Source organism: Diadema antillarum, unplaced genomic scaffold (genome assembly GCF_040938485.1).
Source record: "Diadema antillarum isolate AM-2024a unplaced genomic scaffold, OU_Dant_1.0 seq00001945_RagTag, whole genome shotgun sequence".
In the NCBI taxonomy this organism is placed as follows: Eukaryota; Metazoa; Echinodermata; class Echinoidea; order Diadematoida; family Diadematidae; genus Diadema; species Diadema antillarum.
This window is the reverse complement of record NW_027272605.1, coordinates 211,602-236,258: the sequence shown is the minus strand read 5'-3', so window position 1 is coordinate 236,258 and position 24,657 is coordinate 211,602. Positions and strand designations below refer to the sequence as shown.

Here is a 24,657-nt window from a genome sequence, read left to right as displayed (position 1 = left end):
GGTACACATTGGTACATACACGTACATTGTACGTACATGAGCATATTTGTACAACTGTAGTGACTGATTTGTACACACTTTGAAAGTCCATTTGTAGTTGTAAAATGTCTGTGTGGTATCTACCCAGGAATGTACCAGTTCATCCTTTATCACATATCAAAAAGATTGTCTGTGTATGATACATATATACTATGGAATAAGCCACTTTTCTGTTACAATGATGGAACTTTACAGGATGTCCAGTGTACGGAATGGGAGAGTTTGTGATGAGATCGCGTTAGGAAGTCTATTTAATGTTTCACTAACATTACTGATTAGGAGCACTTTAAAGTTAACTTGCTAAATTGTGCCATGTTCGTTGCCAATACTGCCTTTTTTGAAATAGTATTTGTGAGATTTGCTGATTTATCCTAACATTTAAGTATGATTTACATTGCTATGTTCATTGATCTATACTGCTTTAGATTCTTGTCTTCTGCTTGCACTGCCACACAAATATTGTACAGAAAGTGAAAGTAATGGGGACAAACAATAGGTGCACAGTATAAGTCATATGAAAACAACAGCACATTCATATCGAATCATCCATATGAATACTGAAGTATCCTGGTGCTGCTGGTATGAACAGGAAATAGTGGTTGCACATGATAATGGCTTGCAATGCATGATGGGAAGCACTCATTACAGTTATCTTCTTTTTTAAAGCCAAATATATATAAAAAATATATATACCAAATGCAACCGAAGTAAATGTGTCATGCAAGTTAATACAAGAGAACCGAGTGTACAACTCATATATTTGTATCTTGCTGCACTTTGTATAAATTTTGCACAAATTGTATTACCATTTATGACAAATTTGCAGTGTTCTTGAAAAAACCCAACTAACGATTGCTCTTGATAATCAGTATATAAATTTGTATGTACACGTACATGTAGCTGTGGGCATCTTAACATGAAACAGCCAGCTATAGCATAACAGAGAAAAAGAACTGCAATTGATTCTGCAATGTATGGCAATAACACATAAATGTCAACTTATTTGCTCTCGTATGCAGATATTCATTTTTCCCTTACCTGTATACTCAATTAGAAACTTTTTTTTTTCTGTCTTAACAAACAAAAAATGATCAAAGCTAATTTAGTTTGAGAAACCAGGTCAAAAAAAAAATACATTGTACTAATATGTGATTCTCGCAAGATGTACAATTAAATATGCCACACAATCATGTGATGCAATTCAGTGCAACCATAGAGGCAAGTATGAAGTCTGGGCATCCGCTTGAGAAGTGTAGCTTAGTTTGCCATCATTTTATTTATTTATTTCAACAGAAAGACGAAGAAAGCTGAAAGATGCATCTGCAACACATATATACATTTCTTATTTTTTGGTACTGACAAATATCTAGCATCGTGGATTGTATTTATTTGCACATTGATGACTGCCACAACTTTTCAAAATTCAAAATGGAGTTCCATATTCATGTCTGGTGTGGATGTCTTGTGTCAATTTTCTAGCCGTCTGGGGTTGAGGGAGCAGAACCGTCTAAGCTGGCCTTCAAGGATAAGTGGAAACGGTTCGAGCAGCAGATTGACGACCAGACACACTCAACACCAAAACAAAGTAAGTCTAACTTGACTTTTTGTGTGTGTGTGCATGTGTCGTTCAGAGTTTTGCCCTGTGCACATACAATTGTATACAGTATTCCCCCTCCCCCCCCAAAAAAAAAAAAAAACAAACAAACAAACAAACCAAAATTACAATCGGATTTCTGCTTTGACAACTTTTCAATGTGATTAAACTGTCTTAATGCTATTTCAGGGTCTAAAAATACAATTGGATTTCTTGGATTAATTCTCTATTTTTAAGTTTATTGCTTTTTTGGTGGGGGGGGGGGGGGGGGAGACATATGGTATTGTGTTACAATTACATAGGTCAACTACTGGGCATATAAGACTCTGTGGCATTATGTGCTTCCAAGTTCTTTATGTTGCCCAAAATGTTTGGCCAGATTTTCTCAAAGGTTTCTCAAGGGTAATAAAGATATGTTTATTGAACATGACGTAGATGTAGATAACGGGGCCTCCCCACCTATGCAGCTTAGCGCACAGATCTCATTACAAAAATCAAATGAAAATGAATTTTTTTTCTTTTTAATGTCCCGATTGCCAAAAATACATGACCTAAATGATCTTTGAGAGTAACAGACTTCGGTGTTGTCCTCCTTGTTGCCTAGCAACCAAGAAGGTAAGCCTCGTCAGCGATCAGGACCTGCAGAAGATCAAGGAGGACGAGGAGAAGAAGATCTCGACGATGACGCCAGACGATCTCCTCAACTACTCCCGGGGGAGTCTGGAGGACAGCAGCTCATTATCAGCAAAGTAAGTCATGGGCTGCATTCACACTCATGAAACACGCTTAGTCTTCCTATGCTTTCTTTCAGATGTGAATCAGGTTGTATTTAAGCGTTGTAGATTCTCCTGTAACCTAACTAGAACTGCTCCAAAATAAAACATTCTGACTGTTGAAAAAAAAAATGGATAAACTTTTTTTTAGCTCACCTGAGCCAAAGGCTCAAGTGAGCTATTGCGATCGCCCTTCGTCCGGCGTCCGTCGTGCGTCGTGCGTCGTCCGTCGTCCGTCGTCCGTCGTCCGTCGTCCGTCGTGCGTCGTGCGTAAACTTTTTACATTTTCATCTTCTTCTTGAAAACCCCAAGACCGATTTTCATCAAACTTGGCAGGTAGCATCCCTAGGGGGTTAGGAACTCAATTTGTTAAAATGGGCACCATGCCCCGCCCAGGGGGCCCCCAGGGGGGCCCAAACCCCCCAAAATTAAGGAATCTGTAAAAATCTTCTTCTCTAGAACCAGAAGTGATAGAGCTAAGTTAATACTATGAGTTAGTACATTGATGACTGTAGTTTCAACTTTGTTCATGGCAGAATCAGGGGTGCCCCCCTTGGGACCCAGGGGAGGGGGGTGGGGAAGGGTTCTAATGGGGCCTAAATTGTACATTTTCATCTTCTTCTTGAGAACCCCATGACCCATTTTCACCAAACTTGGCAGGTAGCATCCCTAGGGGGTTAGGAACTCAATTTGTTAAAATGGGCACCATGCCCCACCCAGGGGGCCCTCAGGGGGCCCAAGCCCCCCAAAATTAAGGATTCTGCAAAAATCTTCTTCTCTAGAACCAGAAGTGATAGTGCTTAGTTAATACTATGAGTTAGTACATTGATGACTGTAGTTTCAAGTTTGTTCATGGCAGAATCAGGGGTGCCCCCCCCCCCCCCTTGGGACCCAGGGGAGGGGGTGAGGAGGGGTCCTAATGGGGCCTAAATTGTACATTTTTATCGTCGTCTTGAGAACCCCATGACCCATTTTCACCAAACTTGGCAGGTAGCATCCCTAGGGGGTTAGGATCTCAATTTGTTAAAATGGGCACCATGCCCCACCCAGGGGGCCCCCAGGGGTCCCAAACCCCCCAAATGAAGGAATCTTTATAAATCTTCTCTAGAATCAGAAGTTATAGAGCTGAGATAATACTATGAGTGAGTACATTAATGACTGTAGTTTCAAGTTTGTTCATAGGAGATCCAGGGGTGTCCCTCTTGGGTAGGGGGGGGGGGGGGTGTGGTTGGAAGGGTCCAAATGGGGGCCTGAATTGTACATTTTCATCTTCTTCCTGAAAACCTCATGATGGATTTTTGTCAAACTTGGCACGTAGCATCCCTAGGGGGTCAGGATCTCAATTTATCAAAATGGGCACCATGCCCCACCCAGAGGGCCCCAGGGGGCCCCAATCCCCCCAAATTAAGGAATCTTAAAAAAATTGGGCCTTTATTGTACATTTTCATCTTCTACTTGAGAATGCCTGGTCAAATTTTGGTGGAGCTGTGAATAATTTAGATTAGTGACTGCGTGAAAGGTGAACTTGCGATACTCAGGTGAGCGCTAGACCCGCGGGTCTCTTGTTTTTTTTTGAAATCTGCTCTTTATGATTGATTTGTGATTACAGATAAGTTTTGTGGATTTTTTCATGAGTAGAAGTGTTCATATTCTTAATGTAAAAAAGATAAGACTTTATTTTGTTGACCTATTTCTGTGTCCAAGTTTGGTGTCCAGTACTGAGTATTTAGCATACACACACAAAAACTAAGACAAAAACACTGGACTACACAGAATAGGAGCAATAATGTAATGAATCATTTTTAAATGTGTATACATTTATCTTCTAATTTTTTATCGACCAGATCAATCCGCCCAGTTTCAAAAGATTTGATAAGATGGATACAGTGCACTTCCATTATAGTGAGCACGGTTATGACAAAATTCTTGTAACAACAAAGAAATTTATGTCCCCAATTATCATCTAAATGCAGTTGTATCTTTTACTGATCTATACTTCGCTGTTTAGCTGTCACAAAATTTGGATATAATGAAAGAAAACCAAGGACTTTGTTGTAACGGGAGTACACTGTAGGCAAAGCTGTGTGTGTTCATCTGAGAACTTTTGGCAGTGTTCTTTTGCGAGTACATGGAATAATGTGATGTACAACAAGAGTCTTGTTTTTCTCTGCAACTTCAGCATTTCCCTTAGTCCCATCGGTGTAAAAGCGGAGACGTCAAATCACACAGAGCTGTCATCGTCGGAACTGAGGTCGCTAGAGGCCGACGAGAAAGCTAAGCAGCGGGCAGCGAGGTTCGTGGGTCTAGAGTCTGCGTTATTTGACCATTGTTATCATTTTGATGAGTTTCACTCGCGTGTTCACTCGAGCTTTGATAAACAATGTTGTATGCCTGTGGTATTGTATTGAGGTTCCATTTGTGACCGTGCACCACAAAACGAACAAAAAGTCACACACACTGATTTTGTGTGAGGACTGAAAATAGGTGAAATGGGTCAAACTAACCGATCTTGATTTTTTCATATTTTCTGAAAGAGCAAGTCTTCTTCTACATTATGCTAAAATTTGGGATCATAAAACGGGCAGGAAAGTGTGTTTTTTTAGCAGTTTATCTTGAACATTTTTGTTAGAATAGTGTGATCAGGTGTGTTTTTAGAGTCCCCTTTTCATTTCTTAAAAACCTTGTACACACTCTTCACTTTCAACTCTTGATAACTTTTGAAAGGATGATGCTTCTGCTTTGAAAGTTAGCATCAATTATGAACAGAATGTGTTAATAAGACACGCTTAATTTCAGTTTAATTTGATAATCCCTTCATTGTTGTTACTCTGGTGGTTTACATCCTGTTTTTTTGTCCCATTCATTGCACAGCCAGTTTGGCTTGGTAAAGATTTTTTAGCACTTGAATAGACACTGCACTTCAGAGCCTCTTTTCTCAGTTCACACTTTTCCTGAGTGTGTGTTTTCTTTCCAATATTTAGATAGGTTAGGAGAGTCCATTTGATTTGAGTTATACATCATTTTAAAGCTTCAAGTCTGTTCTTTTAGATTATGCTTTTAATTGAAATTTCATGTCTGGCGACTTTCTGTGCGTTTTGTGATGCAGGGTCACGTTTATGATGTCATGTGTATGTACCTCCTTTGATGAATCCTTGATTCTGATTGGTTGAAATTGGGGACATTGTGTGAGTTCAACAAGTGCCTTTGAGTCCCTATCCTGTTCGAATATACAGTATATGTACGTATTATCCTGTTCTTTGCAGTTTTACAATCCTTTGTGTACGCGTATAATCTTTGTCTTCCAGTTTGTCACTGACTGCATACAATTGAAATAAAGCCATCTTTGAATTTGAAAGAACTGAAGTGAAACCATTCTTTAACTATAATTGAAATAAAAAGAAAACATTGAATTGAATTGAATTGAATGGAAAGAAAACAATTTATTGTATTGAAAGGAACCTAATTGAATTGAAATGAAACTATTATTGAATTGAAATGAAATCATAACTGGATTGAAATTATTGAAATTAAATCATTATTGAATTGTACAAATGTTGATTTGTGAATGAATTAGATTGAGTTTAATTGAATTGAATTCAATTTAGATTAATTGAATTTGAATTCAACTCCCTTCTCATCCCACCCCACCCAATCCCAGGATCAAGGCGTTGGAAGATGATGCCCTTCAGGCTGAGCGGGTCCTCCACAAGGCTCAGGAAATCAACAAACTGAAATCGAGCGCCGAGACGGAGACGGCGACATCGGAGTCCAAGCCCAAGGAGAACGGCGAGAACAACTCGGCGGGCCTAACGGTATGTTGGTAGCTCTCCCGCTCAAGTTGTATTCCCCTTTCATTTATTTATTTATTTTATTTTTTGAGAATGAAAGCTCACAATGACGCCTTTGGACAAGCCTAAGAAAGCTAGATTATACTGCCATTGACGATTTTGAAAAAGAAAGAAAATATGATGTTGGTGCAAGCAACAGATTGTATTATTTGAACATGTGATAAACATTATTGGTAAGGCAAATATCTGAAATTTATCTGCAATATGTGATAAACAATAATGATTTTTCATGAGGCAGATATCTGAAATTTATTTGTAATATGTGATAAGCATTTAATGATTATTAATAAGGCAGATATCTGAAATTTATTTGTGATATATGCCAAATATTAATGATTCAATTGATAAGGCAGATTTATGAAATCTGGTGATAGAGGTCAACATAAATACCAGTAGAAGGAATCACAAGAGTTATCATTTAAGGAATAAAAGAAAAGCAACAAACTCTCCAAAAAGCTGTGTGATCATTCTTTACCAAAGAGTGCATATTTACACATTTATTGACATGTTTCAACCTTCTATGTTTTTGAGAAATATCACTCTGCTCAGTGACTTTGTAATAACTATTTCTTTTATGTGTTGGAGTTAACAACGTGATGTTTTTGTCCTGTACTACATGTATTTGTTTGTGTATGTACAAGAGTGTGCCAGCATGAGCATCATATGATTGCAGTGCAGACTTTATTTTTCTAACAAATATTAACAGAACTTTTGCCTTGCATCGACTTGTGTTCTCTCCACATTTAACTGCCAATAACTATTTTCATTTGCAAATTTTTGTTTGATTCTGATATGATTTTAACTTCATTCATTTCACATTGAATGATTTGTTGATGTGTCACTTATCAAACCTAGCATGCATGTAATTTTTCCCTCAACTCATAATTTCACTCAGTTTTACTTGTCTATCATTTCTACAACCTTCATATCTGATGTTTGATCATCTTCAAAGCCAACTGGAAGGGAAGATACTCAACAATGCCTGATATCATTACCACACAATGTTTGACATGGAATACAGTTTCTTTCATGGCAACAGTCTTTTGCTGGCATACCTGTACCATGGGAACATTCTGATATACAAGATGAGGTGTATGTAGAAAGCAAAGCCATAACCTGAAACTCGCATTTTATCAAGGGATATGGTTTCTCTAAAATCACAAAACCCTGATTGATATTGAGAAAATATGACTTTGAATTCACATTTGTGTACGTACAGTGTATGACATCATCCAGCCATCCTGTCGTAGGATCTCGTAATTATTTGCCACGTTTCTTGGTTTAGAATCTGAGATGTAGCTGACACCATCATTACTAAAATGTTCACATCAAATTATTCATAGCAACTACTGGCTGTATACTGTACTAACCACCACCACTACAACTACAACTACACTGACTGCATACACTACTGCCTCTTGTACTGCTACTATTGCTACTACAGCAACTGATGTCCAACATCATTTCAGATAATACTGCACTACAATTCTGTACTAACATTCACTCTACATTGCCATGCATATGATAATATGGGGGGGGGGGGGGGGATTAGACTGTGAGCATGGTTAGATATTATTGCACTTTGCTGTGTATTAGTGATCATATTAACATGAAGAAAACAAAAACTACAGTGTAAGCAAGTAACACAGAATTGCAGATCAACATGTTAGATCTACATCTGCTATTACATGGATGTGGATATATGGGACTGTGTAGATTTCTTCTGGCACATTTTCAGTCATTTGATTGAGAAAATTTGTAGGTGATAAATTTCCTTGTCTGAATCTAGTCGACCCTCGTGCGACAAATCAATTTCGTGAGGATTAAAGAAGTTGCACAAATTTGATCTTCCTTCTGATGATTTCTGTGAACTTTTACCTGCTGTGATATTCTTGGACCACTCAGAAGTTTGAATCAGTAGATTTATACATGTGTAGATATCACCTCTTCCCATGGTCAGATATTTGTTCTTTTTTTTTTTATGATAGCGTTAGTGGCAAATCATAGAATGGGAAGGGGAATAATGAGAAATAGCCCCTGGTAGCAAAAAATATGGTAATATTTATCACAAGAAAATTATTCAACACCACAATCGGTCATCTCCTGCAATGCATTGTGCTGCATGGCACAACTCACACACCCGATACATTCTGTAAGGATCAAACCCTCATCTGCTTTCATCACCCTCACAACATGTTGGCCAACGCACCAAGACTAACTGTTGCCAAGGCAACGCCACGGAACTGACCTGGCCTGCCCAGGAGAGGGCAGTGTTTTACTAACCGGTTGTGTCTCTGCGAGGAGATAATATCTCCTCCAATCCACAATCAGGATTGACCTCTTGATCTCTGACCCCTGAACCTGCCTTCCACCCCTCCCTCCCCCCACAGATATCGTCGGGCCCCACGCAGCTGGACGAGATCCAGTTTATAGACGAGGGGGACGAAGGTACAGCTGTCTGTACGTAGACCATGCCGTGGGTTTGAAGCCAGGGTTTTCTCCTTCTCTTTCTCTCTTTGTCCCGTTTTTAGTTTTTCTGCCTGATTATTGCAAATCGCATGCCGATTGCGCAACCCAAACCTACCACCACTTCTGTTTTGTTTGGTTTTGATTTGCCCCTTTGAATAAAAGAGATGCCAATTTGCATTCTTGAATGATCAACCATTTCAGCTTTGATTTTACTTTTGTTTTTAGCATTAATTCCTTTAAATATGCCACTCCGTGGCCATCTTTGGAATTTTTTTGTGGAAAGTACAAGTGCAAAAGAAATGATTTAGTCCCATATGCTGACACTTGTGGAGTAATAGTTGTACTCTTGGTTTTTCACACCACTGTAGTTGTGAAGGACACTACAAGTTTTATTCAGTTTATACCAGAAAACAAAATTCCATCAAGATTGTTATACTCCCGCCAAACGAAGTTTGAAGGGGGTATATAGGAATCAGCGGACGGTCGGTCGGGCGGTCGGTCCGTTGCAAACCTTGCGTCGCGAACTACTTCCTCAGTTTTCAACCGATTCCCATAAAACTTGGCACAGATGTGTGCCTTGGGTTGTAGATGTGCAAGACGTATTTTTTGACAGTACCCAAAAGTACGTTGCCATGGTAACGGCATATTATGGGCAAAAATGGGTACAAATCTTGCGTTGCGAACTCCTCCCACAGTTTTTGATCAATTTTTATGAAATAAGGTACAGATGTTCATCTGAATATGTTAATGTGCAAGACACATATTTCCGCAGTGGCAAAAAGTGCGTTGCCATGGTAACGGCATGTTATTGGTAAAATATAGGGCAAAATGCTTCATGGCAAAACTGCTTCATCAGTGTTCTTCAAATTCTCATGGAATTCATATTGAATGTTTGTCTTAGGATATAGGTCAGCATGACACATTTCTTGACAGTGACAAAAAGTATGTTGCCATGGTAACAGCTCACATATTATGAGCCAAAATGATGGAAAATTTTGTGTTGCAAACTACTTCCTCAGTTTTTGCCCAATTTCCATGAAATTTGGTACAGATGTGTGCCTTTGGTTGTAGATGTGCAAGACGCATTTTTCGACAGTACCCGAAAGTACGTTGCCATGGTAACGGCATATTAATGGCAGAAGATCAAGGAAAGATCTTGCGGATTTAACTACTTCCTCAGTTTTTTGACCAAAGCTTATGAAATGTTGTTTGGCGGGGGTATAACCAGTCGCTGTAGCGACATTTTTAGTCTTGAGAAAAAAAAAATGGGGAGAGAAAAAAAAATTGGCCCTTTGTTGGACGCCCTTCCCCATCAATTTTTTGTTTTCTCTGTGGACCACTGATTTCTCCCAACCCCCCCCCCTTTCCTTCTTCACTTTCTCCCTTAATCCCTGTCCATTATTACTGAATTATCCTGCTCAGTAACAGAGCAAATTCAACCAAAGTAGGGGGCAAATCAGAAATGGAGAAGCACCCAGCTCCAACCTCACACATGGTCTACCCTTCAATTCTATGCTTCACTTTACAAAGTTTTGAATAAGTACAAGGGAATAGGGGCGGTTGCCTTTTCAATTCTCGAGAATCAAGTGTGATTATACTGAATTAGAATAGCGGAGGACAAATGCTAGTTTCTGAGTATTGACAGGTATTAGCTTGGACTGTTTTATCACTTTTTTTCGCAAACTCTCCCAATTATCATTCTTTGGTCATTATTTGCAGTCCGTTTTGTTTCAGAAGAAGGTATCTGATTACCCTGAAGATTTTGCTTTCAGCAATTTTTCTTTTTGTTATTTGCTTTGTTTATGTTGAGCATGAGGCATAATTGCATGTATGATACAATGTGGATTGGTAAGATTGCTCAATCAGATATTCTTTGCAGCTCAAATGTTATACATGTGTCTCATGATGTTAACATCCTGATGCTTTTTATTCAGAACTTTCCTTGAAGTGACTCTTAAGGGGTGATTTCTTGAATGGGGAAATTGTTGGTCGTGTTAGTGTGACTTCATGTCATCGACAATGTGATCGAAATAAGGCATCCTTAATCATTTCTTTTACTCAACTCTTTTCTGTTTCAACAGATTAGACAAAAGTTTCTACAAGGCATGCTGTGATTGGCAGCCTGGAGTCTGGAACGTCCCCATCGAAATGATACAGACATTCTGATTGGCCAAAACTGACTCTGCAGTGAAATGAGAGAGAAATAACGACAAAAGGATGACAAACATTAAAAGACAACACCAACAACAAAGAAGCAAACCCTGCAGCTGGTACACAAACTTGGATTGGTCAAATCCACCAATAGCTGTCAGCCTTTGTCCGCGTGGAAGCCTCCGCTTCATGGAACAAGCACAGTGATTGGCCAATCTGCAGCTTCAGCGTCCGCCTTTTTTTCCTTAAATGGACAAGTGTTCTCAGATGGAGCTCCGCCCCTGGGGAGATGCAAGGGGGGAACTTATGAATATGTATGCTTTTTATTGCGTAGAATAACGGTGGAAGAGTGCACTTTTTATAGTAGGGAGAACCTGTTACTTAATGCTGGAGGGAAGATGTTCGTCCTCATAACGCACAGTTTCGACAGCGGTGATGTGTTTGTAAAAGGAGGTTATTTTAATGAAGATTTGTTATAAAGAAATGATAATGTGGAATCAGACACAAATAATCAATGTGTTCTCTTTGCCCACTCATGTGAAAATAGGACAGAACAGTCATCAGTGATTCAAGCAGAAAAGGAACATAGAGTTGACGACAAGTATGTGCGTCAGTTATAGCACCTACACAGTAGATGAAAAAATGAAAAGAGAAAAAGTCTGAAGATGTGATGAAGAATGAAATTTGACAAGAAAATGGCAAAGAAGACAAGTATGATTGAAGTATTTGTGCAGAAAACAAACTAACGAGGATATGTCAAGAGCCTGATGAAAGAAATATCAGCAGGGGTGTTGCTTGAGAGGTCGTTAATGAGGGGGGATTGAAATCATACACACTTCAATGACTGCCTCCTTGTTTGCTAGGCAGATGGTCATCTGTCACTCTGAGTATAATACTAACAGACATGGAATGAAAATGTAAGGAATTGCATGTTTATTTAATACCTTTTCTTTTCTTTTCAATGTTGGTGTAGAAATTTTATGTGATTATTATTCTTTGCCATGTGACCTTCATGAATTCATACTGCCATGGAAATTATGACTTAAAAACTTTGTACAAAGAGAAAACAAAAACTATTTTACAAAGATATGTATGGATAACCGTATGGAATAGTGCTCGTCTCTGAGTAATTTTAGGATTGATGTACATGTATATATGTAACCCAGCTCTTCTTTATCCCAGTTGGTTTATAAAGTATGCTAGAATATAAGCCTGAGTTGTTATCACAGTGTTTGACAATTATCAGTTAATCGTTTGGGACCAATTTATGATGGGTTTTCGCCGCCGTGGATTACACTCTGTTCAGAGAAATGCTAGTGTGATCCAAACCCCAACAAGTTCCTACGCCGCAATTATATAAAGGAGGAATGGCACGTCGGAGCAAGCTCAATCAGCGGGATATTTTCTCAGCTGCAGATGCGTCATTGTAGACGTTTTCTCCAGAGAGTGCTGCTGAGAGTCAAAAACGGCCGTTCCCGTCTCGTTATCGGCAAAAACCCTCGCGAGCTTTCGCTGGCTGATGCGTTCTGCGTAGGTGCTGTACACTGGCAACCCACCAGCAAGTGCATAGCTGCCAGTGCACTTTTTGAAAGAGGAACGTTTCGTGATCATTTTCACAATTCTACTTAAGATTCGGACGGCACGTCTGCTCCGGAGGGAGGCGGCCTAACGCAAGCGATATTTATACTTTACGAGAACCAACAGCAGAGCCAGGAACAGAACGATCTTGACAGAGATGATCGCAGGATGTAAAGACATTGAGTATACTTTCAAGAAATTGTAGATAATATAAAAAGTAATTGTAACATATTATAATGCTGTACAGAAGTTCTAATGATGTTGTTCCATAAGCCAGGTTATATAGAAGAGGAAGACGAAAAAAAAAAAGGTTTAGATTTAGATACATCAGGACTTGTGAAAACTCTCAAATTGAAAAGCTGATATGATTCGTATTCATCTGTGGGTATATTTTCTGTGGTGTGAGGGAGTGAGAGAGAAGAAAATGAATTGACAGGTGTGATTGTTAAAACATGAAAACAAAGCAAAGAGACTAAAATCAAGTGTTCCCTGCTAAAGGGTCACTGGCGGTATCCCAATAAGAATTGTTGCCTTTGACACGTCTGCACGCGTGTCAACGTAGACGATAACAACGTTGCACCAGATCACGCAGGATAATTCCGTATTGTTGTACCCAATGCTTACAATGCACAACCATCATCCATGGTGAAGCATGGATTAAAAACAGAAGACATATTATTATGGTAAATGGTATCTTTTGAAACAAAAAATAACAACAGCACAAACAAACAGCCTCAGACTCTACTCTAAAGATGGGGTATTTTTGTATGTTCAAACGGAGTTTGGTGTACGGTATACCAGCAGTGTTTCTGTGTGTGGCAGTTTTTTTTTGTGTGAAATCCTTGGCAGTTTTACCAGTTGAACCATTTCCCAAACCATGCATGAGTTCCACTTTCTTTTTATACAGTATATAGTGGTTGGCCTATGCTTTCTCCAATGCATTCTAGAAACATGTTGGGAAAGTGGGGGGGGGGGGGGGGGGGGAGGTTGGTGTAGATAATTGTTTGCAATCTTACACAATGTAGTCTGTCTTGCTCTTAAATATCTATATGTTTGTTTGTCTTTTTATTTCAATCTGGTGATGATGAGCTTAGATTATGTGACTGACTCTGGGATGTCAGGTGATTAAAATTCAAGGTGCTGTGGTCATTTCAACTTAAACTCTGTGGTACAGCAGGGTGTTTGTATTTTTTGTCTGCTCATGGCTTCTAATTGCATGCACCAGTGGTGTGTAAGTGCCGAGATGTTCAAAGGGCACGTCACGAACATAGCAATGTAACTGGTGTGAAGATCAGTCCCACTATTCTTGTTTGGCTGCATTTTGGCTGCATTTTGGCTGATAATGGATGTAAGAACTTACCAAGTGACGTTTTCAAATTTGAAGTTGGAAGAACAGACTAGTTAAGAAAGAGAATATTGACAAAAACCAAAGAAATCCCAGGACTTATAAACTCCACTAATTCAGTGCACAGCTCCATATGCTTACTTTATAAGGAGAATCACACCAAATTAGGGAATTTTTCCATATATTTTTTTTTCTTTCTTTTGTCTTTCTTTTTCTCCGGGTAACAGCTTGGTTCATTTTGAAGTAAACTGTACTTTTTAGATTATTAATAGCTGTTGAGTTCCCATTTTTTGTACTTCTTTAGCTTTAAGGCAGTGTTTGTATGGTTCTAATTGCGTCAGCATCACACATAATCAGAAACATAACGGCATGTATGATATGCAAGAAGACAAAGAAATGATGATTAAAATCGTATCAACTAAAGAGTTGATTTAACCACAGCACCTTCCAATGATAGGTGGGAAAAGCTTGTTGATTTGGTGGGGGAAAAAAACACCCCAAGCATTCTAAGTCTTCAGCCTTTTTATATTTTTTATGATATTTTTCTAGCACCTGTAATAATTTGATGGCTACACATATGCTCCATATATGTACCATCTCATTCCCCAATGATATACAGTGGACTCTTGTTATACACAACTAAAAACATCCCTCAAATTATTAAAAAGATCCATTTTTTTTTTCTTGCCCCAAAGGTCAAAGATTTCATTGTGTTTTACTTTGTGTTAGTTTAAATCATTATATAACAAACATTTCAATACAGCAAAGTGATTTCATCAGTTGGAAGGAGTTTGGTATAACAAGAGTCCACTTCAACTATACTCATATATATCCATAATATTGAATTACAATATCAGGAAACATAATGGCAGCCATTCCTCGTACATTTTGAGATACGAAAAGAGCAGTTTTGTTCATTTGCTTTGTACAGTGTATATTTCTTTTAACTCTTATTTTTTTTAACATGTCTTTTTTTTATTGATATATATTAGGTCACTATACTATTACTTGCCAATGCACTTGTAAAATGTTGAGTATACATCATGTGTATTTATCTATTAACAATTTAAAAAAAAAAGAAAATGAGCTACTGCATTGTCTAAGCAGTGAGTGGGTTTCTCCTTGTCTGTATGTGCTGTTACTGTAGCTTTGAAGCAGTGCTGAGTGCATCACTGCATTTCTACACATACTTTCTCGAAGGGGGAAGTTAGTTTTATATTCCCATTCCTTGTAGTAGCAGCATCGCGGTCTGCGAGGGCGTCCCAGTCCCAGCCAGCACCGTTGGGTTTGTCCTTTTTCTTTACGGACTTTGCCACACTAACCAGCCACAGTATAATACGATACGATACGGTACGGTACAGTACAGTACAACACAACACAACACAACACAACACTATGCAATACAATACAATACAATACAATACAATACAATACCATACCATACCATACCATACCATACCATACCATACCATACATACCATACCATACCATACCATACCATACCATACATACCATACCATACCATACCATACCATACCATACCATACCATACCATACCATACCATACCATACCATACCATACAACACACTCTTACAAGGAGTAAGCATGTATCACAGCACTTCACAAAATGATGATATCAGTTTTACATTGATGGGGTAGGGAAAATAACCCCTGTTGTATAGGGGGGTGGGGGGGGGGGGGGGCAAGGTCACTTTTAATGCCAATCTCTCGGCAGCTTGGTTTTCTGCATCACTGTTACACTGCCAGTCAATTATCTGGACTGTACATTTGATTTCTATTATTTAACATAATTATCATCATAGCTATGCAGGAAAAGTAAACAAAAACACCTCAAACACCCACTTTCCATCTAGGAAACTGATGCCCTTTCCTCCCTTAACTTGAATTAGTTGACAAAAGAATGTGCTACTGCAGTTTCAACATGCAGATTTATATTCTCAAAGGTGACGAGATTCTCTATAAAACACAGGATTTGAGTCCATCTTTGTTATTCCTGTTTACCAGAAGCCCAAGGTGCTACACAGTTCATTGCCAGTAAAAGAATGATATATTTGTCTTCACATTTGACTTTGCCGTCTCTTCCATAGATGAATCCTTTTGTGGACCTACGCTTCGAATCCTTTGATTCTCCATTTTATCACTCCAAAGGTTAATTAAAAAAAAAAAAAAAGTTGTGATAATTGAAGGCAGTTCTCCCACACTTCATAATTTGATTACACTGTATATTTATATGTTGTTACTTCCTATATATCTCCCTGATGTGGTATATAACCCCAAATCCTGATCCTTTCTTATTTATTTGCTTCTGTCTGGTATGTATGTGAATAAGGTCGTAGCTCAAAAGCATTAACGGAGGGTGCGGAAACATTTTTTGTAATATATAATGCTGTACAAATACGTTTTTGATGTTCGGCTTCTTTGCTTAACCTGTTTTTTAGCTGTGGAGTTTCAAATATGCAAACAAAAAAAAAGAAAAAGACACCAAATGAATCAGTCAACGATGTTAGAATTTGTTTACATCTGTCGCTTAATTCCACACGTACGTATGATAGCCATCATGCTTTCTAATTTTTAGATCTCTTTGCAAGTGTTCAAATCTGCTTTGAATTTTGGTTTTGTTTTTTTACTTGAAGAAGACCACCACCAACGTAGATGGCATCAGAGCATTTCGTATCATTTGAACTTGTGTAAATATGGTTTCAGCAGCCGACTGTCTGGAAATAGTCCCTATCCCAGGCTCAGTTTTATCCGTGTATCGAGTCATATTTATATTTTACAAAGACTTTGTAATGTGACATTTTAATCAAACGAAAATGTATCTCCCCTATTTGTAGTCGTTCTATAATGTTAATGTTCATGTGTGAGAATGTAATCCAATGCCTCTTTTTATATAACTTTGCTGCTGGCAAACAAAGTTCAGATCCTCTTTTACAAAAGGAAAACAAGACTACAGCAAAGCAACCCAGAAACACTCGAAGCGAAATTAAGAGAAGGGTGTGCCAGGTTGAGATTATTGATAAAGGTTGCCCGTGGTGTTAAACTTGCATTCATATCTCTTGCCACTGAAGCAGGAAACCACAGCAGCGGAATGGTGTGTTATGATTATGCTCTATTGTCCCCTATCTTTTAAGTTTGTTCTCTTATTTCTTCTTCTTCTTCTTTTTTTCTTTCTTTTTTTGAGGGAAAGTGTATGTCAATGCAAAACAGTAAACCAAAGCTCACCAAAAAAATAAAAAGGGGGCAGGGTTTTTTCATGAGACGATGGCAAATGTTGCCTTGTGAACTTTGCTCCTGGGTGAGATTGAGTCTCTTCAAACCAGCCCTCCACAACTGTGTAGCAATAATTTATACAGCAGATGGAGAGATCCTCCAGACAATAGAAGAGCAGGAATGTAATACATTCTTACTTGCTGATAATCGTCTCTCTCAATATTTCTGAGGCAGGGTAGTCTTTGATTGACATAGGAAGTCACTTAGCCTGTTTAGAATACTCCATAACTTCCGTCAAATTTTAGACTTTTGAAACTTTTAAAATCAGTGTTTTAATAGCAGATTCCGTGAGTTTGTAGCAATTGTCGAAGCAGTTATTTCAAATTGTAAGATATTCAGTTGGAGCTGTGTACTAGGATCATGGCAAAGTGTCTATCTTGATTTATTTACAGCCCTTTTTATTTTATTTTGTTTTATGAAGCAAAAGTGGGTGAGCCACAAGAGAGGTGTTAGTGAGACACAAAACCCTTCATTTAAAAAACATATCCAGCATTTTGTTATGAAGTAATTGGTGTATGCTGAGTTTCTCACCGCTAGTTTTAAGTGTTTTCTTCACACATTCGTAGGGTGCTCTATTCTTAATCTTGCATCTGTGTACATCTGAAAGACGTGGAAGAAACCCGGATGTTTTATATACAAATATAATATACTGTCTGTGAGTATGCCGAACACCGCTGATTTGTCGGGTAATTGCGAGTTCAAATTCAAACAAGTGTCACTGAACTTCTTCTGTTACGACTGGTGTTAACGTACTGTGTAGTCTATAAAAGGAAAAAAAAAGAAAAACAAACGGGGCCACTGCGGGGAGATGTAAGGATTCTCGGATGTGTGCCGATATTTTGTATTTTATTCTGAAGATGCAAAATCTGTGAAGTATTAAATATCAAATATTACCAAAAATGATTGTCGTGTGTCATTGTGTTTGTTTTCCATACATCAGAGTTTTTGCTCGGCATGTTCTGATTGTACAGTATATGACTGTGACTGTAGTTGAAAATCTGACGGAAAATACAGTGTACACATGAATGTATACCTGTGTGACTTGTTCACTGCAAAGACCTGATGAAGTATATCAGAATTTTGTTTTTTGATTTGTTACGTTTCGAGCTATCCAATTATTTATGACATAAACTTGCTGCAGAAATGATGAGAAAGCCATCAACTGAGATGTCCCCATAGTTTTGACAATGACAAAGATATGCTGTCATGCTTTTGAAAAATTGAGAAGTTTATTTCAACACATTCTCACTTAAACTTTTAAATTCAGACAAGATAATCAAATGTCATATCAAACTTAAAATATTCTTTAAAAGTGCGGTAGACTGTGGGTATGGAAACCTTGTGGACACCCCCCCCCCCCCCCAAAAAAAAAAAGGAAGAAAGAATGAAATGAAAGAAATAAAATTATGTGTCATGGTGGGATTTTATCAGTATTCTTTATACCAAGAGATTTCTGCATAATGTTTTGGCCAGTAGTACATTAAAGTTTTCTGGGCCCTAACATTTTGAGGAGGGTGTATTAGTGTGACAAGGTGATAGATCCACATTTTAGTTCATCTTTTATACTGATGACATCCAACTTGGCAAATAAATTGCCGAGTTGTCTCCTTGATTTTGTACGGACTTTACTCAACGCCATGAAGTTGACTGTACTGGGTCCTATTTCATAAAAAGATGCTAGGATAGCAACTCTTGCTGGAATGACAACTTCCCATAGCAACAGCCAATCAGGAAGCTGGATTCTTGTTGTCTCCATGACAATTGCCATTCCAGCAAGAATTGGTATCATGTACATGTATCAACTTTTTGTGAAATGAGGCTTGGTGTGCTTGATTGGTGATGTGCTTGATTGGTTTGAAGTTGGATCCAACAAGAAATTAATTAAATCACAACAACTACCAAATGGACTGGAATTTTGTGTTGCACAAAATGCAAGCACGACAGAAAGAGACAAACTGAAATCTTTATATTTTACAAGTACAAAAATGAATGTTCACGAGTGCAGTGGACAGAATATTTAATGAGTTGAAAGATGAAATGATTCAATTAACAAGGTGCAGCCGAGTTGAATGGATCAATACTTCAATCTTTCACCAAATAAGATATTCTGTCCATTACACGAATGAAAAAACATTCATTATTTGTTTTATATAACACCTAAAAATAGATCCTTGTCATTTGATGTTTTACATGTATGAACGAGAGAAGGGACTTACTGATTCCATGCACGCTGCAAACGCAAGCGTTTTACGTACATACGTCATGTAGTGTGCAGGGCTCTCGGCGTGCGTGCAAGTGGAGCAAATTGCATGGATCCAAGATTGCACGGATCCAAGATTGCACGGTAAATGGAGTCACAATTGTATGGATGATGACGTAATAGTAAAGTGGGACAAATAACCAATATCAAACAAGTGATCAAATGATGGGGATCTATTCAGGTGTTGTATACTGTATATAAGACACAACATTCTGCCCTTATAATTGCTGTAGGCTGACACACTTTCTACATGTATCACTGTGTGGAAAGAAAAATACTGTGTCTGTTGGTAAATTACAGTATTCCATCTTTGTTTTTACCTCCACTCTGCTAAAAAAATGTTAAGGTGAACAACCAAACTTGTTAGTCCAGGTTGAAAAACTTGTCCTCGGCCCCAATACAATTGTGTACATGGTGTGCATTCTTTCTCACACACATGCGACACACACTCTGTTGTACACCTCCATACTTTTAAAAAACACTGTCTCTACTATTTTATTACCTTTACACATCATGAGAGAGAGAAACAAGGAAAAGTAGTAATTACGCGGTGCGTAATATATGTCCCCGCCGGAAGTAGCATTTAGTAGCAAAATGTACAATATAGGTCAAAAATCAAGGTCAAAGGTCAAAATTCTGTGTAGAAGTTTTGAAGCTCTCACCTAGTGCCATCACATAAAGCAAACGGAATCGAAATCGGGTTAGAAATAGCGAAGGAGTAGCATCTTGTAGCAAAATGTACAATACAGGTCAAAAATCAAGGTCAAAGGTAAAAGAAGTCAAGGGTCAAAATTCTGTGTAGAAGTTTTGAAGCCCTCACCTAGTGCCATCACATAAAGCAAAGAGAATCGAAATTGGGTTAGAAATGGCGAAGGAGTAGCATTTTGTAGCAAAATGTACAATACAGGTCAAAAATCAAGGTCAAAGGTCAAAGAAGTCAAAGGTCAAAATTCTGTGTAGAAGTTTTGAAGCCCTCACCTAGTGCCATCACATAAAGCAAACGGAAGTGAAATCGGGTTAGAAATGGCGAAGGAGTACATTGTAGCATTTTGTAGCAAAATGTACAATATAGGTCAAAAATCAAGGTCAAAGGTCAAAGAAGTCAAAGGTAAAAATTCTGAGTAGAAGTTTTGAAGCCCTCACCTAGTGCCATCACATAAAGCAAACGGAATCGAAATTGGGTTAGAAATGGCGAAGGAGTAGCATTTTGTAGCCAATGTACAATATAGGTCAAAAATCAAGGTCAAGGGTCAAAGAACTCAAAGGTAAAAATTCTGTGTAGAAGTTTTGAAGCCCTCACCTAGTGCCATCACATAAAGAAATGGCGAAGAAGTAGCATTTTGAAGCAAAATGTACAATATAGGTCAAAGGTCAAGGTCAAAGGTCACAACTGAAATTCTGTGCAGAAGTTTCAAAGCTCCCACGTAGTGCTATCATATAAAGCAACCAGAATCAAAATTGGCTCATAAATGACAGAGAAGTAGCAAATTGAACATTTTGATCACACACGGACGCACGGACGGACGCACACACGGACACACACACGTACGGAGCCCGTTTCATAGTCCCCTGTTCGAACTCGTTCGGCGGGGACAAAAAAGGCAATATCCACTGATGTCATTGCAAAATACCATTTATTTTGTATAAAAACACCATAATTGGGTACTTGGGATATTACAAGCAATGCTTGGTTGTACACTTCAATTCTGATGGAAACCACCAAAAACTATAAGAAAATACATTGGAAAAAATAATATTGTGACATTGAAAATATAATATTAAACCCGACTCTCAAAGGCAGGATCAATCCATGTCTAAAATTTTAATGAAAATACATACTGGTAAGTCATCCGTTTTATCATATTTATCACACACTATTTTAGCATAGCTAGAATGTCCTACCTAACGTACATTCTTGCAACACCTACTACAGTGACATGCTGAATTTATCACACTAGCTACTCATGTTGCACCACACGCCCTCAACTGACAAATTTTGACAACCATGAACTACAGCATACTACAGGCTACACACATCACATACTATTATGCTCACAAATTCCCTCACTGCAAATTCACTTTACAGGTATGACACAGTTTTCAACTCACTAGTAGAATACTGCATTTTTTTGGTAATGTTTTAAATTTGTTTTTGTTTTTTTAATCTCCTCATTCACTGGAAATTTCAAATCCTCTGGCAACCACAACTACCCAGGGGTACTCTTTTCCCCCTTTTCTCCCCCCCCCCCCCCCCCCCCTGTCATGTAAGCACATAATGCCTTTTTGGAGATGAAAAGTTCAAAGAATATATTAAATACAACTGTACATTTGTAAAATGTAGCAGCAAAATCAGCACTTGATGAAACTACAGGCAACTCCCCAAAGTCCTTGGTACTGGCAGTTTTCTTTTGTTACATTGAAATTTTGTTACAGCAGGGAAAAAAAAAATTGGTAGAATCACGGCCCGGTGTAGATGTGAGCTGCAACAGTAAAAGGGCTCAAAGTGGACTTAACACTTGCTGTGCTTTGCTTGCAGATTGGTACAGAAGTCTGGAATTTACATGTCAAAGAACAGAGATTACCAGTACACTGTACCTTTTTAATACGCTCTATCCCCCTAATCCCTGATTGTGTCACAATGGCCTTCCTGTTGGACTGAGGTACTTTACTACGCCTAAGTGAGCTTGCTTAAACCACAACTACACTTAGGTTAAGTGATGGATGGATGGATCAATGACAATGAAAAAGCTTGGAAATCAAAGCTGCATGCTTGGGCACACAGAGGGTTACTGCCATAAGCTGTTATCTTTGTGAGGGTTTACTTTTTGCAAATTTCTTCAATCCCTGTTGGACTGCAAAATTAACAACATGCCAAAATATCTTAAACAGACAAGCACATTAGTGCACTTATGATAGGTTCAGTATCAAAATCGCAAAAGCATCTTTCAAAAATGTCTGTGACCTCATTTGCGAAAATATCTGTATGTGAAAATAACAGCTTTTGAAGGTTGGGTAGGCTGGGAAATCGAGGACTGGAACAACTTAGTATATGAGATAGATAGATAGATAGATAGATAGATAGATAGATAGATAAATAGCCTGTGAGTTGTACTGCAATATCACTTCTGCTTCTAGGCAAGGACGTGTGTGTGTGTAAACACTTGCTGAATGTGAATTGGGAAATAAAAGCAGAAGAAAAAGGAGCAGATTAAAAGTTGCACAAGATTAAGCTTTCACAGAGTAAAGACAGAACAAAGACGGACCCGTGCCTGACAACAGAATTTACAAATTATACCGCACTTTCATGTCCGTTGTGTGTGCACATACAAGTGCGAAAGTCATTTATACCAACACTGCACAGTGATGGTACCCAGACCATTCCAGCCATAAACCACGTAAACAATGTTATTACAGATTACAGTAGTCCTTTCTTTCTTCGCACAAGCCCTTGAAATTTTTCACCAAATTTTTTTTCCACAGACAGCATTTGGGGTTTAGAAAAGCATGCTTCATATTTAGCATCAAAGTATCTCAGTGAGTTTGGCAGTGACAAATGAAGTAGTTGTGTACATGTACATTGTAGTTTAGTTGAATTTGACCCGCATCTTCTGGTTGCCGCCTTACAGCTGGAGGGAATATACTGGCCAGAGTAACATAGGTAAAATACCTAGCTGGAATTCTTAAATGCAACATATATCTATAAAGAGGAGATGACGTTTTGAGCTTTAAACAGCTAGCTTCTGATCCAGACATTATATTGCATCCCCCCCCCCTTTTTGTTAATGACAACTGAAACCTGTAGAGAACTGTGCAGACAGAATTCTACACTCTTCCTCCATTTGAATCCATGTAGACATACTGTAACTGTCCATTATACAATGTATGTCTATCATGATGTAAAACCTTCACCAGTTTCATCTCCACTAAAAAACGAAAAAAGGTTTTCAAAATATGCCTACTTTCCAATTCAAATACCTAAACCTGTAAAGAACTGAGCAGACAGAATTCTACACTATTCCTCCATTTGAATCCATGTAGAAATACTGTACCTGTCCATTATACAACGTATGTCTATCATGATGTAAAAAAACCTTCACCTGTTTCATCTCAACTAATACAAAAGTTTTCAAAATATGCCTACTTTCCAATTTGAATGCAAACACCAAAAGAAAATACACCTTAACAACATTTCTGCTGTCTTCAAAGCACCAAACCATGTCAGTACTACCTATGGCGTGTACGAGTTATATGAAACAACCAAGTCCTACACCCTACAGATTTTAAACAGCAAGTTCATAAAAGAATATCAAGTCAAAGAAGAGAGTTAAATATGACAAAAAGTTATTATTTGTAAACTTTAACTGTCTAATATTACAACCTGTACACGATCATAAATTTGAGATATATATATAAATCTAAAGTTAAGATCTGACTGGACTACCCTCACTTTCCTTGCACATGCTTTTCTTTTTTTTTTTTTGCCTTTGTAGCAAGTTATCTTCCACTTTCTCTTCACTTACTTTACTGGCAATCAAAACACACATCAAGAATATACATTCCATGCACGAAGTAGAATGACTTTCCATGTGCCAAAAGAATATTTGCTCACGGCATTCCATACAAAGTTTTGCCTTGCATTGCACACTCAACATTTACAGCTTCCAACATCTTGATAACTACACAAGAATTAACACTACTTTTCTTTTCTTTTCTTATACCATTGTCTTTTTTAAATAAAACATCTTTTCAATGGTGAGGAAAAGCAAAATATACATTGGTATCAGTTTTGATAAGTTTTCACTGCATACAACCATAATCGACACTGCATGAATTTCATGGCTCATTTTTTTTTCTTTCTTTCTTTCTTCACATTGTTTCTATATTTTAGGGAGAATTTTCCTGTGAAGATTAAACATACTTCCGCAATATCAACTCCAAGTTATATTAAAGAATTTTGTAAACACTATCATTAGAGTTTATCTATAAAGCTGAAAGGAAAAGAAAAAATTGATTAAGATATACACTTCCAAACATTCTTCTTGTGTCATTCTGAGAGCATACAAACCAAGTCAAACTTATTTAATAGTCATGCATAACTCAATTACTCAACAATCAAAACATATCTTTTATCAAATGTTTTAGTTTATCAATCATCCAACTGCTACCAAAGTTTCTTCATCATCTCAAGTGTTCACACAACTACATTTATCATTAACTATATGCAGACATATGAAAATACTTCACTTAAAAAATAGGAAAAAAAAATGTAATGAAACTGAAAATTAAACTGTCTACATTTCAACATACT

General features: G+C 37.9%; 1 protein-coding gene across 1 annotated transcript in view; it reads left to right on the top strand.

The window, feature by feature from the left end:
* The window catches only part of LOC139713301 (uncharacterized), an 85,148-nt gene extending 71,782 nt beyond the window's left edge, over positions 1 to 13,366 (top strand). The window contains exons 30-35 of the mRNA XM_071625045.1: positions 1,519 to 1,624; positions 2,238 to 2,382; positions 4,586 to 4,699; positions 6,065 to 6,218; positions 8,645 to 8,702; positions 10,805 to 13,366. Of these exons, the coding sequence (XP_071481146.1) occupies positions 1,519 to 1,624; positions 2,238 to 2,382; positions 4,586 to 4,699; positions 6,065 to 6,218; positions 8,645 to 8,702; positions 10,805 to 10,809 (582 nt within the window). The 3' untranslated portion in view covers positions 10,810 to 13,366. The remainder of the gene's footprint in view (positions 1 to 1,518; positions 1,625 to 2,237; positions 2,383 to 4,585; positions 4,700 to 6,064; positions 6,219 to 8,644; positions 8,703 to 10,804) is intronic.
* Positions 13,367 to 24,657: the final 11,291 nt, after the last annotated feature.